Raw genomic sequence first — 16,188 nt, forward strand, 5'->3', positions numbered from 1 at the left:
AGTACTAGCATTGATTTTATTATGTATCTCACCACAGCAAAGCTCATAGCTCTACATGCATTTCGTGTGCCTGTGTAGGGCAGACTGTCCTGAATCGGGCAATACAATTACCATGTTGGAGGGATACTCTGGGGCTAAGCAATTTACAGAAATATGTGGCGTGTGATTTACGGAAATAAATGGCATTTTTTATTTAGTGATGAAAAATGACCTTTCTGCGCTCCATATGTGACACGAACTGATCTGACCTGACTTGACCCAGGTTTGCGTGTTAGCCTGTGTGTGCCTATGGTGTACGCCAATAACGTAATAGCTAACTACATTTTACATTTTTGGTCTTGCTTCGCCCTGAAGGCGTTCTTTACATTATCCTGCTTATTATACGGCTATTTGCCAAAAAAAAAAAAAAAAAAACTCCACATGATATGTCTCTACATTTGTTTGTTACAGTTTCATTGTGGCTTTTGCTGAGAAACAAATAGTTTGCAACACACTCTGAACTTCAGTGGGGGCAGGCCGTGGGGCAGAACTAGCAGTGGGGGCAGGCCACACTAATTTGTTAATTCCTCTGTGTTGCCGTTAAGTGGTGAGTTTTGATGAGAATTTTGAAAGCTGCTGAAAAATCAGTGGCTGTAAAGGGTTTTAGCGTGCGGCAACAATGTGTTGAAGTGCACAGTTTAATACATGGTAGAGTAAACTCAAACACAATAGGCATATGATCAGAGAAAATAGTATGGCATATATCGAGGTTATAGACAGGAATACCACATCACAGTACCACATCTAGTGTATGGCCCTGTAAATGTGTAGGGCCCGTCACATATTGTATCAGATTAAAATCAATGACATTTAAAAAATCTTTACCCATCGGCTTAGCCTGGCAGCAAACATGGATATTAAAATCCCCGACAATAAGTACCCGGTTATATTTTAGCATTATTTCAGCCAGAAAATCCGTAAAATCATTAATGAAGTACTTGTTGTATTTTAGGAGGTCGGTAGATGCATGTTTGTGTTTAACCGGGCTCACCCACGCTGCAAACAGCCCGGTGAGAATACTGGAATAAAGCGTCGGTGGTAATTGTCTACATTTGTAGCTATTTTTGAAAATAGTTGCTACTCCACCTCCTCTCCCAGTTGTTCTCGGGGAGTTGAAGTAGGTACAGTTAGTTGGTAATATCTCAGAGAAAGGGCTAGACTCACCAACACTCAGCCATGTCTCCGTAATACAGAGGAGATGTAGGTTATGGCTGGTAAAAAAAGTCATTCAGAATAAATGTGTTATTAGCTAGGGATCTAGCATTGACAAGTGCTACTTTGATGGGAGTCTTGGCTGCGCTGTCGACTTTGTTGGATGTTGAATATTCGAGAGCAGGAGCTCTCCCCTTTTTGGGCACTCTCTTGCTGAGTTGTGGTCGTAGAGTCGATGCACTGCATTGTTAGATGCAGTGGCCCAACATGAAGTGTTGCGGACCAGGCTGTGATGGCATCATCCGGATCCCGATCGACCTCGTCCAAGATGTCTCCAGATTGTTGCAATGAACTGGCACCGTTCAAGGCAGGCCATGTAGTTGACCTGGTAATCCCACCTCGGAAACGGCCAAGGCCGCGATGCACATATCGTCTCCGGCGCAGGATCCCCGCTACCTGGCAGTAATGGAGAGCCTCAGCAGCTGGCCACTCCCCCTCTCACACAGCACAGTGCAGGACCAGAGGAAAAGAGGGTAGCACTTGGTAGCACTGAGTCCGTGCACAGTATGGGTAGTCAAGATTCAAGATGTTTGGATGATTATCGTGTCTGACCTCAACAATAAAGAATGCCTCTTTATACAGTTTGCTTGAAAAAATGATTCTGCGAATTTTGCAACAAACGAAACGAGCGATAATGGTCCTGAATTTAAGGATGGTTCAGAATGCCACCCATGCAAAGCATGTCTAGCTACAGGCAACGAGTGGCAGACAGAGCATGATGTCACTTATAGGCTACCAGATACTGTTTTTACTAGGGGTGTAAAGATTAACCGATACGTATCGGTATCCGTTTTTAACCTGTAAGATACGGCTACATCGATACGTGAAGCCCCGTATCGGAATAAAACTCAAATGAACCGGTCGTTATATCGATTTACTTGTTACAAATTGGTTCACAACCTTTTCTGCTCGCTCAGACTCTCATTTACGTTCCAAACAGCGCGTTCATCCCATTTCCGATTTTGAAACTACACGTGGCATGGATTTGTGGGTAATGCAGTTCGTTTTTGGCTACATTCATTGCCCAAAGTTGTCAAAGGACCTCATTACCCATACATCTACTGCAATTTAAGCACGTGACAACTCGCACTCGGTCGTTGTTTCAAAATCCAGAACGAAATTAAACACAGCAACGATAGTCTGTAGAGTAGCCTTACGTTTGATGAAGGGATTTCCTTAATGTTAAATAATAATTTGGCCCTTGCTGCTAAAACGATGCACAAATTATTAGCCAATTATTTTGTTCATATTCACCCAGACTTGTGGCATTATAGGTTTCTGCATATTAGGTCTACCGTTGGAACAAAATAAGCCCAGAGTTCATTGATATGTAGGCCTATTTTATTCTTGTAGGCTATATGAGAAAAGGCCAGGAGTGTCTTAAGCACGGTTTTATTTTATTTCGGTATTGTCTCACCTCAACAAGGCTACAGCTCCTTGAAAACAATCAGACTTTATAGATTTTATAGAGTTATATCTATAAAGTATTTTTATGTTGTATTTGGCTGCTGTGTTTGACTGAAATGTAGACTATTCTTTTTTCATTTCAATACAGTATATGATACAAACCTCAGTTTAGATAATAATATTCACACATTTTTTTTTGCCTAATTGACAACCATGACCATGATAATTGATAATATAAAATGAATGTGCACCTTGAGAAAATGATAAAAAATCTTTCAGAATCCTTTCCATTCTTGAACTGCATCGAATCGCATCGCATCGAATCGTACTGAATCGTTTTTTATGAACATGTATCTTTTCTTGTATCGAATCGTGTCCATGTATCTAGATGCGAATCGTATCGTTTTGTTACATGAGAGATTCACACCCCTAGTTTTTACCAATTACCAGTTTTTGAGTCATTAACCCATTTACTCCTAAAATGCCTGCTAGAAACGCCTATAGAATCCTATGGCATTCTAGACTAAATAACCTTATTTCCTGAGGGTTTTCTGAAAAAAATACTAAGAATTGTCAATGTCTACCAAAACCTTAATATCTAAGCCCTGTACACCTAGAAACATGAAATAAAAAGCATGCTGCACTACGCAGCAACCAGCGGGAGATTCAATGTTGCGCTATGCAGCAACCGGCGGGAGAGAGAATTATTCGTCGTGCAGCATCCAGTGGGAATGGGTTAAAGCAGGCCTACCTGTGGGCATCTAATTAAGCTACGGGTTTTCTACAGGAATAGCATGTTTTGAACAGGCACTAATGGGATACAACAACAGCAAATGTGCCGCATGCTGTACCGGGGATCCGTTAAGGCCCTCCTTCATGGTGCATACAGCATAGAATTTTCAACATAGAAAATACACTTGAAACTCCTCTTCCAATAGATCACATTACATATCACTTATCCGTAAGAGCACTGGCATGCAAAATTTGTCCAGTAGATGTTGTTTTTTGATCCATATCACCCTTAACCTTGTGCTGTAACTCTGGTTCAATACAAAGGCTGACTTAACTGGCACATCCTGATGAAAGATGAATTGATGTGCATGTTTTCTTATTCATAGGAAAAGGCTGAACTATGTCAACCATGCCCGACATTTGGCAGATGGGGACTGGACTGGAGCAGACAGTGAAGAGGAGGAGACTGCAGAGATGGACATGAAACCACAGGGGTCTCAGGAGGATGCCGAAGATCAGAACATGGAGATCCAGAGGATAAAAAAGTTGCCCAAGCATTACGCTAACCAGGTTTCCATTACAAGTTTCCAAACCTGACATTATTTTTTTTCTTTTTGTAGTTGTAGGGGTGTGAATCTTCACTGGTCTCACAATTTGGTTCCATTATGATTATCCTGTCAAAGATTCAATTTCATTTCACGATGCATCACAATCCATCACAATTAGTCACATCCTCAATTTTCTATATTACTGCACATGGCTACAGTTCCGTTAGAGGTGTAATCTTCACCTACAGATTTCATCTAATTTTCCTTTGGAAGTTATTAAAAGGTGAGAAACACTACATAATAAGCTTTCTCCTTTTTCAAGGATTATCAAGGAGGCCTATGTCTATACTTAATATTGTGTTGCCTCTTGCATTATAAATAGGCTATAACTCACAATTACTTTCACATTAAACCTAATGAGGCCCTCAATGTAAATTCCGTTGTAAAACAAAATATAACATGATGCAGCTGGCTCGAGTTTACTTTCGCATTACAACGCATCGTGTAAATGATTATTATCCACATCCCTAGCAATTTGAATAGCCATTCAAAGTGAGATATTTGGACATGCATGTTAATGCAATAATTTAGTTTGTCACATTGTTTTTGTTATTAATTGTCTCTGCATGACTTTTTTTTTTTTTTTAGCTGATGTTATCAGAATGGTTAGTAGAAGTGCCTGCAGAACTGGACTCAGACTGGTTGTTGGTGGTCTGTCCAGTCGGAAAGCGATCTCTTATCATTGCCTCCAAGGTTTGGAAATATTGATGAATCTTAAATTTAAACAAAGGATACACAGAACATTACAAATGATTGCAACCAATAATAATTATTCATGTAGCAATGGTACCATCAGAATAAATAATCTTTTTCAATAAAGCAATCCATATCAATCTGTATAAAACAAAAGTTTCTTACCCCACACTAATTTGAATACTTCTCTTTCAGGGATCGACAGCTGCTTATACAAAGAGTGGCTACTGTGTCAACCGCTTCGCCTCTGTACTTCCAGGTGGAAACAAACATAATTCAGCAGTAGGAAAAGGTATTGAGAAATTGCTTGAAGTTTTTCACCTTTTTTTTTTTTTTGTAAATTTGCCTTTCTTAGCCCACATCCAAGTAAAACAAGTTTGTGCACATGTCCAAGACTCGGCTTCCGGTTTGGGATATGTAGTGACAAGACGTGCAAACGAGTGTCTCCTGATACCTTGGATTTAATTACCTTGAAACTCCCTATTATACAGACTGCCATCGAGTTAATAGTTTCAGTTGATTGTTTTATTCAATTTGTTACCAAAATCACACGTTCGGAACATGCCAAGTTCTCAGAAAAACAAAGGGGATACAGAGTTGAAGAAATCAACGCTTAGTAGCAGAGTGGCTAATATGGCGACGGCTACAGCTAGTAACGAACTCGCAGTGATGCTAACAGCAAAAAATGGAAAAGCAACGTGAAAATCTTAAAGAGGACATGGCTGCACTCATTCAAGCCTCTCTGGCGCCTATCCAGTCATCTATAACTAGTTTTCGGGAAATGGTGGATACACTGGGACAAAGAGTTACATCTGTGGAGAGCACTGCGGGTGAGAACTTTGAAACACTCTCTAAAGTGGAGAAAGCCATCTCTGAATTACAGGCTGTGAATGCTACACTGGTAGAGCGCGTCGATGACTTGGAGAACCGTTGTCGGAGAGCAAACCTTCGCATAATAAACATGCCAGAGGGCAGTGAGCCCAACGGTGATATGATGGCTTTCATCTCCACGCTTTTGAAAGACACCATGGGAAATCAGGTGTTTGCCACACCGCCTGAAATAGACCGGGCGCATCGTGCTCTTATGCAGAAACCCAAAGATGGTCATCCACCTCGAGCCATCATTGTTGCTTTCCACCGCTATCCAGACAGGGAGAAGGCATTACGCTGGGCTAGGCAGAACGAGATGCAGTATAAGGGACATACATTGAGGCTATATCCTGACCTTAGTGCCAACCTCTCTAAGAAACGTGCAGCTTACAAGTCCGTCAAATCAGCTCTGTACCAGAAGGGAATTCAATTCAGGCTTCTCTACCCAGCGCGCCTACAAGTGTCTTATGGAGGGGAGACGCTGACGTTCGAGACACCATCGGATGCTGAGGCGTTCTACGCTCGGAAAATTGAGAGGAAGGCCGACATTTCTGATGGTCCTGAACATGAGGATTAACTGAACACTGGCTATCCAATGACGCTGGGTAAAGTAAAAGCCACGGCTAACTCAGTGTAGCCTAATTCTTGACTAGCAACGTTATCGTACATTAATCCCTGGTTTCAAGACTTTTGGATTCGTTATTTTATTATGGCATGTTTAAGTGTTATTTCATTTGGCGAAATACTGGACCTTGATTTATATTTGGAGTTTATTTCATTAATATTCAGGAGCTCTCGAAAGCAAAGTTTAGATGATTAAGGTGAATTGTTGGAAGTGTTTAGAAGGGGGACGAATCCTGCGCGCTGCCAGTTTGGCAGAGAAAAGGAATGTTCTGGGGATGCTTGGGCTAATGACTGAACCATTTTTCTTTTCTATATTTACTGTACATTTTTGGGATTGTATGTTTTTTCTGTCGAAGGAGGGAGGCGTGACATCTACATGGTTATATATGGACAAAAGGAGTCATGTACACTACATTTATAACTTTATGGGGTGGCTATGACTAACAGTTTACAGGATGGGTGTGGGGGGTCAACGATCAGTTTCGCATCATGGAACGTTAAAGGGCTCAACAGCCCAGTAAAGAGATCTAAAATATTTACTCACCTTAAGAATTTAAAAACTGATATTATATTTCTTCAAGAAACTCACCTACGTAATTCTGACCAAGTACGTTTAAAAAAACAGTGGGTGGGACAAATCTTTCATTCTGGTTTTAATTCTAAAGCAAGAGGAACAGCAATATTACTACACAAGAAAATTCAGTTGACCTCTTCTGGTGTTATATCTGATTCACAAGGCCGCTATGTTATAGTCTCTGGACGGCTTTTACACCTGTTCTACTAGTAAACCTGTACGCTCCTAACTGGGATGATGCAGGGTTTGTGCAACAACTTGTCGGTAAACTGCCAAATCTAAATTCTCCTTTTTTGATTTTAGGAGGTGACTTTTACTGTGTCATGGACCCAAATTTAGACAGATCCAATCCTAAAGTACATACCCTCTTGAAAATGGCCAGTACATTTTTAGAATTTTTTGAACATGCAGCATGTGTAGATCATTGGCGCATTTTGAATCCTCAAGGCAAAACTTTCTCATTTTTTTTCTAATGTCTATCATTCATACTCGAGAATTGATTACTTTTTCATTGATCAAAAACTGATGAGCTCCTTAGAGAAGGTTGAATATGGTGCCATCGTAGAATCAGATCACGCCCCCATACTTATGGATCTTTCTTTTAGTCACATATATACTAGTCGTCCTCAGTGGCGCTTTAATACTACATTATTATCAGATGAGATGTTTTGCAGTTTGATCTCTATAGCCATCAATAGTTTTTTAGAAACTAATAGAACAGACTCAGTTTCTCCATCATTACTTTGGGAAACACTTAAAGTTGTTATTAGAGGGGAAATAATAGCATATTCAGCCTATCAAAATAGAGAGAGAAAGAAAAAAACAACAGTTGATGGATTCAATATTTGATCTAGATAGGAAGTGTTCCACATCTCCAAGTCCATTACTCTACAAAGAGAGAATAGATCTTCAGACTCAGTATAATTTACTTTCTACTTCAGAAACAGAGCAACTTATTATGCGATCACGTGGGATGTTTTATGAACATGGTGAAAAGGCAGGCCGGCTTTTGGCTCATCAACTAAAATCTAAATCTGCATCACAACATATTTCTCAAATTGAAGATACTACAGGAAAGCTGATCACAGACCCTTCAAAAATAAATGATATCTTTAAAAACTACTATTTTGAGTTGTATAGTACGGAATCATTTAAAGACACATCACTTTTTTAAAATTTTTTTGATAGAATACAGGTTCCCACCCTCTCTGATGGCCAAAAAGAACAATTAGATCAACCGCTGAGCCTTAAAGAGGTCACCTTTGCCATCTCTGCCATGCAAAACGGGAAGGCCCCAGGGCCTGATGGCTTCCCAATCGATTTTTATAAGAAATTTTCTGGTCAGCTAGCCCCCCTGCTGTTAGATATGTTTAACCACTCCTTGTCTCAAGGTAAATTGCCAGGATCCCTTACTGAGGCATCAATTTCACTTTTGCTGAAACCCGGTAGGGATGCGTCTAAATGTGGTTCATACCGCCCGGTGTCGCTGTTAAATTCTGATGTAAAAATACTATCTAAACGGCTAGCTATGCGATTGGAGGCACCCTTGCCATACCTCATTTCAACCGACCAGACAGGCTTTATTATAGGGCGATATTTGTTTTCTAATGTGCGACATCTTTTAAATGTACTTTACAGCCCTTCACCCGATGTCGTACCAGAAGTTGTGGTTTCCTTAGATGCGGAAAAAGCATTCTACCGCGTGGAATGGGATTATCTTTTTTTTACTTTGAAACAATTTGGTTTTGGTAAAGCATTTAGCCAGTGGATCCAACTTCTTTATTTTTCCCCACGAGCATCAGTGGTCACCAACCAGTTGCGTTCTCAAAGTTTTACATTATCTAGGGGTACTAGACAAGGTTGCCCACTTAGTCCACTTTTATTTACAATAGCAATAGAACCATTATCCCTTGCCCTAAAATCTGCACCCTCAATAAAGGGTATTCCCAGATGGGGAGTGGAAAACAAGCTATCCCTCTATGCAGATGACATGTTGCTCTACATCTCAGACCCACTATTAGGTATCAACGACATACTTTCACTGCTGAACACTTTTGGACAGATTTCTGGTTACAAACTTAATTTTTCAAAAAGCGAATGCTTACCTGTAAATAAATCAGCGATGAAAATCCCAGATCAGGCCCTACCATTTCATATATCAAGGTCAGGTTTTAAATATTTGGGCATTAAAATAACTCCTGCCTTCACAGATCTTTTTGATGAGAACTTTGCCCCACTTATTGTTAAACTTAAATCAGACCTACAAAGGTGGGATATCTTACATTTGACCTTAGCTGGCAGAATAAACTGTGTCAAAATGAATATATTACCAAGGTTTCTCTTTCTGTTTCAATGTCTCCCTATTTTCTTATCAAAATCCGTTTTCAATCAGATAGATAAATTAATCTCAAAATTCATATGGAATGGTAAGAACCCTAGGATAGGCAAAGACTTACTCCAGTGACCAAGAGCAGTAGGTGGGTTAGCCCTCCCTAACTTCAGGAACTATTACTGGGCAGCAAACATCCACAAAATAACATATTGGGTGCAATCTCCAGATACAGACTGGTGCGGGTTGGAGTGCAGGTCATGCAGGTCGTCCTCTCTGCATGCTCTGGCTTCATCTAGCCTTCCTATCAAGATTTTACAGTTTACGTCTAACCCAGTAGTCATCTCCACTCTTTGAATATGGACTCAGTTCAGAATGCATACTAATACGAGGGGAACACTTCTGATTCAGAGCCCGTTGTGTAACAATCATACGTTTTTACCAGCCAAATTAGATCAGGCCTTTTCAAGATGGCATAGGAAAGGGTTCCAAAGATTTAGTGATCTTTACAAGAATAGGATATATTCTAGCTTCAATGATTTGATTTCCAAGTATGACCTTCAACAAACTGACTTATTTCGTTACTTTCAAGCTCGCCAATTTGCTAAAAGCCATAGCTCACACTTCCCGGCTCTTCCAACAAAGTCCCTAGTGGACTCACTTTTGGAAGTTCCTTCCTGGTTGAAAGGTTTCACAGCACATTCCTACTCATTGATTATGTTACTTGATCATGTTAAGATAGGCAAGATCAAAAATGCATGGGAAAAGGAACTTGGAACTGAAATTTCAGAAGACATATGGACTAAAGCTCTAACAAGGGTGAACAACAGCACTTCCTGTGCAAGACTGGGTTTAATCCTATTCAAGGTTGTACATCGCCTACACTGGTGTAGAGCTAAGATATCATCATTCTATCCTAATGTAGACAGCAAATGTGTAAGATGTCATGCTAATGTAGCTGACTTGACACATATGTTCTGGTCATGCCATACACTGGTAGGATACTGGTCAACTATATTTGATGTATTATCTGAAGTTCTTGAGATGACTTTAGAACCATGCGCTATGATCACCATATTTGGTGTACCAGATGAAGACACACACTTGACACAAAAACAGCTTAACATTATAGCATTTGTATCTAGGCAAATTTTACTACATTGGAAATCAAGCGCCCCACCCACTGCAGCACAGTGGCTTAAAGATGTAATGATGTTTTTGCATCTGGAGAAGATCAAATTCACAATAAGAGGTTCTAACAAATTCCTCTCAGTATGGGGATCACTAATGTCATATTTTAGTAACTTCCAAGCCCTACCGGTGTAGTCAGTGGCCATCCTGGCTGACTCCTGAGGAATGACTGCCCCCCCCCTATATTCAAGCTGCACTATATAAACACCTGACTATAGTAATCCATGATGGTGTGTCATGATATAGTTTTGAAAGAATGCCATCCTTCACAGAAATCATATTTGTATTCATGTTTCAATTCCAAGTATGTTTTTCCATTATAATTGTCTGTACTGTTAAAATGTATTTTTTTTTATTTGGTCCAGTCGGGGTGGAATGGGGTGGGCTGGGAGGGGGGTGGTTTGTGTGTAAAAAAAAAAGAAGAAAAACTCCTGTAACTGTACTGATGTGTCTGTTCATAATCTATATTTTTCAATAAAAAGAGGTTTGTGATACTGTTAACAAGTGGCTGATATATTAACAGCTTGGAGTTGAAGCAAGTGTCACATTCTTATTAGTCCTATCTACCCCCTTGTGCCACACCTGCATGGACTGCAACCAAACGCACTCACCTGCACTCAGTTCCAGGTTTATGGCTGTGTATGAGTTTGTATTGTGTATTTATGGGTCTGTATTAAGCTGTTGATTTTAACTGTGATTGGGTTAATGGAACAGACACCCCCCCCCCACACACACACACACACACACGCACGCCCTATAATGGTTTAGCCCAATACTTAATTGGGTAATTACCTAGCCTATTTAAAGGCAGACTTATTTCACACAGGCAGGGACACGATAGACTGGAAACACAGGAGAACCAGGAAGACACATGGAAAGCTAGAGATCCAGAAATCAGGGAAGTCATAGAGTTTAATGTTTGTTCGTTTAATGTGAAGTTAACCCCTGCTTGCTGTGAGGCAAGGGGGAGTTGGTCCAAAGTTACAAGGTCGCCTTGTTTGGACAGGGAGCAAAGAGTAGGTTCCTGTTGCCTAGTTTAAGGGCAAGTTTACATGTTTGTTTGTGGACTAAAGATCCCTGGATTTCATGTTTGGATCCCAATGGTGCTTCCTGGATCTGCCTGTTTGTTTATGAACATAATAAATCTCTGCAGTATATTTTTGTAATGAACTGCTGTCTCCTGCCACCTCCTTCCCTCGACACCACCTAATCCAGTGACGCACCTCCCTCAACGTGGGGTGGCCTCACCAGCTATCATTATTACGGCAAAAACTATTTTGAAACAAACACATGGATAACAAGTAATTAGTGTTAATTTTGTCACCTATTTTTTATTTAGTCTTAGTCTTAGTCTTGTGACGAAATGTGCTTTTTAGTCTTTGTCATATTTAGTCATTCAAATATAATTTTTGTTAGTCACGTTTTAGTCAACTAAGTCTAGTCATTTTAGTCTAGTTTTAGTCTAAAGAAAACTAAAGGTATCTTAGTCTTAGTCAGTTTTAGTCAAAACATTTTAGTCTTTTTTTCATAACAAATTATTTCTGATTACCATTTGAGTAAAATAGTGTTTCACACATCTCAATTTTCCAACAATATTGTGTGTCCTAAGGGCTACTCGTCTGTTATAATTACTTATTCTGATCTTTTGTCAGTCAGTATGTTTACATGCACAGGTAAGTCGAGCTACAGTTATAGCTCGGCTGGGATTTGACCATAGACCGGTAAAAGATTTGACTGGACCACGGTCATGATCTTCGTAGACCAGTGTTTCTCGAAGTGTGGACCCAAAGCTATCCCAAGTGGTCCACGAGCAGACGTGGTAAAATATAATATAGATGAGTTGTTTGCAATATTGAACCAACTTGTATGTAAATCCAAACAGTTCTGCAACACTGTCTATGTAAGATATGCCAGCTTAAATCATATGACACAATAAGAAAAGTGCAAAGACAATAAGCAAGGTGAGTAGGCCTATTGTGTAGGCTAATATACTGTTGAAGTAGGTGTATTTTTTTTTTTTTAGCTAGGTGGTCCATGCGTTTCTTTTGTATTGGTTAGTTAAGTGGTCCTTCTGAAAAAGTTTGAGAAACACTGTACGTAGACCCAAGTATTAATGTTTTACTCCGTCACGCTAGATGCCGATATGCGCCCAAACGCAACACAAACTCTCCATCTTAGCTAACTTGCTAGCGAACCTTCCATATTAGCTTACTTGCTACCAAACTGCATCATCAGTGTAATTAGTTAGATAATAGTTTTAGAAATAGTTGATTAATTTGTATATGTAAGATAATATGTAAGAGAGAAGCTTCAATTTATGAAGTTATGGGTATGTAGAGTTGTGGCATAAAGCTTAGGTAGTTAGCTTGCTAACTCTGGCAGAAATCTCCAGTGTTCCTGTTCCATGTAGTTTCGTGTTGCAGCCACAGGGTTACAGCAACAGCACGTAGACTAGCCTACAGGAAAGCTGCTGCACTTAAACTCATTCGGAATATTTTGAAAATGTAGCTAGATATTCTGTCTTCTCATTTTGTAGATGAAAATGAAGAGAGATTTTAACTTAGTTTTTATTTCATGCAAAACATTTTAGTCTCGTCTTTTTTTGTCAACAATAATGCATCTTAAGATAGTCTTAGTAGGCGGGTCAATATATGAAATAAAAAAACACCTAACCTCAAAAAAATTGATACAAAAGGTTTTATAACTGATTATGATACCTTTAGATGTACTTAATAACATATTGAAAACCTAGTAAAATCTGCCACCAGAAGCTAATTTGGGATATCTGAAGCATTATTCAGCCTAGGAAAGTGTTTTTCGTGTTTAATCAGATTTAGAGGTCACTGATTCATATATGTCAGACTAAAGTATCAGTTCATCATTTTCAAAGACTTATAATTTTCAAAATGGCGTCCAAGATGGCCACCAGAAGCTAATTTTGGCTATATCTGACGCATTATTCAGCCTAGGAAAGTGTTTTTCATGTTTAATCAGATTTAGTCCCTCCTTTTCCACAACTTTCCAACCATGCTGCCAATTCAGTCTACTTAAAGCATAGAGAACGATAGACATAATTTCATTCTCCTTTTTTTCACGACTTTCTGTCAGTTCAGTCACATACATACGACAGACTATTAGGGCCACACATGAAGAAAACAAATATTTTTGCCATGATGAGAAGCCAAACCCAACATGTTGTTTAAAGTCGACATGTAAACATTACATTTTGAGAATAAAGTTGAAATATGTCAACTTTAATCTCTAGGATCTTTGGTGTCAGCAAAATACAGCATTCCAGAAGAGGAGATTTTGTCCTTCAGTCATGTGCCAATGCCTTCACTACTCCCAATCAAACAACAGAGGTGATTGGTGAATTAAGATGCCAAGTGATGGCTGTACATTTTGGTGGGAAGTCCACAGACTCTCTTACAACATTACGGCACAACACCCTGAGTAGGAAGGTTGTCCTTGCGTCATTATTTGTGACTCCAGAACGTCTCCCTCCAACTGAATCTGCTAGTAAGCTTCACAGCTTTTGAAAGTTATCCGCTGTAACTGTGTGCATTTCTGCAAGACACTCTTCTGTCAATGTAGATACGGATTACGCATCACTGCTGCCTGTGGAACATGTCAAAATGAACAATGTGACAATCTGCACAACTTCCTTTCAGAGGACTGGAGGATGATGGATGATGATGAATAATGATATAGTAATTATTTCTGATATACTAATAAATATAGTTTAATATTAAGTTGAATTAGCTCCCCCCTTATGATAGATGCCAACATGTATTTGATGCACACAAATATATGCATACCTATGCATTGGTTATGGTTCTAAAGTCATAGAACAGCCAGAACTATATATATTCTAAAAGCGTATACCCTGTACATGAAATATAACATCAATCAACTTATGTTCCCACTTTGCATAATACTCTATTCTGTATAGGCAGATCTGGTGTGCAGCTGATACATTTTGGTATGTACAGTCCAGGGGAAACAAATTAAACATCCTAAACAATATATTTTCTGAAAGCATTTAACCTGCAGATGAGATATAACACCAGTTAAGACATGTCCCATCTTCCTCCATGAATGCACAATACATTGCCCTCTATTCTGTATAGGCGAATCTGGTGTAAAGTGGATACATTTGGGCATGTCCAGTCTAGGGGAAACAAATTAAACACCCTAAACAATGATTTTCTGAAAGCATATAACCTGCAGATGAGGTATAACACCTGATAAGACATGTCCCATCTTCCTCCATGCCATGAACAATACATTGCCCTCTATTCTGTATTGGCGAATCTAGTGTAAAGTGCATACATGTTGGCCTATATTGTCTAGGGAAATCAGATTAAACACCCTAAACTATATATTTTTTGAAAGCAGATAACCTGTAGATGAGAGAAAACACCAGTTAAGACATGTCCCATCTTCCTCCATGCCATGAACAATACATTGCCCTCGATTCTGTATAGGCAAATCTAGTGTAAAGCGGATACATGTTGGCCTATATTGTCCAGGGAAAACAGATTAAACATCCTAAACTATATATTTTCTGAAAGCATTTAACCTGCAGATGAGATATAACACCAGTTAAGACATGTCCCATCTTCCTCCATGCCATGAACAATGGATTGCCCTCTATTCTGTATAGGCGAATCTAGTGTAAAAGGGATGAATTTTAGCCTATATTGTCCAGGCAAAACAGATTAAACACCCAAAACTATATATTTTCTAAAAGCATATAACCTCTAGATGAGATATAACACCAGTTAAGACATGTCTTATCTTCCTCCATGCCATGGAGATGGTTCATAATCCTGTATTCCATTTGCTCTGTATTAAAACGCATTGATTTTAATATATGGCTGAAAAAGGTAGAGCATTGAAACATTTTCAATATTACCATTTAAAATCATATTCTTGTTTAATATGACCACAATTTGACATCAACTTCACCCCTGTAGGCTGAATAGTAATTTAGATATAGCCATGTTAACCTCTTGACAGCCCTTTTGGTGGCCATTTTGAAAATGACCCCTTTCCCAAGGTCAGATTTCACTAGATTTTTAGTATGTTATTTAGCATGTCCAACAGTACCAGAATCCATGAAAAAACCTTTTGTACCAATTTTTTGGACGTTGAACCCTATATTGACCCGCCTATAGTCAGTGTTTCAGGACATTAGCGCAGTCTCGTCATCGTCTCGTCTTAGTCATGAAAAAAAAGGTTGTTGACGAACATATTTCCTCTTGTCTTGTCTGACGAAATTAACACTACAAGTAGTTGGGCAGCCGTGGCCTACTGGTTAGTACTTCGGACCTGTAACCGGAGGGTTGCCGGTTCGAACCCCGACCAGTAGGCACGGCTGAAGTGCCCTTGAGCAAGGCACCTAACCCCTCACTGCTCCCCGAGCGCCGCTATTGATGCAGGCAGCTCATTGCGCCGGGATTAGTGTGTGTGCTGTGTGTGTTTCACTAATTCACAGATTGGGATAAATGCAGAGACCAAATTTCCCTCACGGGATCAAAAGAGTATTTATACTTATAACTTATACTTAATAGCATAAAAAACTTGTTTTTACCTTAGTAGATCCAGCAGTTTCTCCTTCAGTCAATGTGAATATGAACGGTGCATAGTGCTTCTTGCTGTTTCTCCTCCAGTGGAATGAGACGTCAACTCTTGATTTGTCTTTCATGTAGTAAAAGAAATTAGCGCCATAAATCCTTTAACCCATAGGTTCTCAAAGTGCGGCCCGGGGGCCAATGGCGGCCCGCGGAAACATTTCTGGCGGCCCGCGATAACATCTGATAACATCTGTACAACTGTTAAAACTGTACAACTGTACTGTGTGCTTTGAAAAGAATGAATCTCCATTTAGTGGTGTTTAGTGGCCG

The 16,188-nt window shown here is 39.6% G+C and overlaps 1 protein-coding gene across 4 annotated transcripts in view; it reads left to right on the forward strand.

The window, feature by feature from the left end:
- The window catches only part of snupn (snurportin 1), a 135,091-nt gene that overhangs the window by 64,986 nt on the left and 53,917 nt on the right, over nucleotides 1–16,188 (forward strand). For all 4 annotated transcript variants that reach the window (XM_076302570.1, XM_076302567.1, XM_076302573.1 and 1 more), the window contains exons 3-5: nucleotides 3,777–3,960; nucleotides 4,587–4,691; nucleotides 4,887–4,983. In XM_076302570.1, the coding sequence (XP_076158685.1) occupies nucleotides 3,777–3,960; nucleotides 4,587–4,691; nucleotides 4,887–4,983 (386 nt within the window). The remainder of the gene's footprint in view (nucleotides 1–3,776; nucleotides 3,961–4,586; nucleotides 4,692–4,886; nucleotides 4,984–16,188) is intronic.

The sequence above is a fragment of the Alosa pseudoharengus genome, unplaced genomic scaffold, assembly GCF_046254945.1.
Source record: "Alosa pseudoharengus isolate Yale_2024_CS ecotype anadromous, Long Island Sound unplaced genomic scaffold, YU_APseudo_1.1 YU_APseudo_1.1_scf_10, whole genome shotgun sequence".
Taxonomy (NCBI): Eukaryota; Metazoa; Chordata; class Actinopteri; order Clupeiformes; family Clupeidae; genus Alosa; species Alosa pseudoharengus.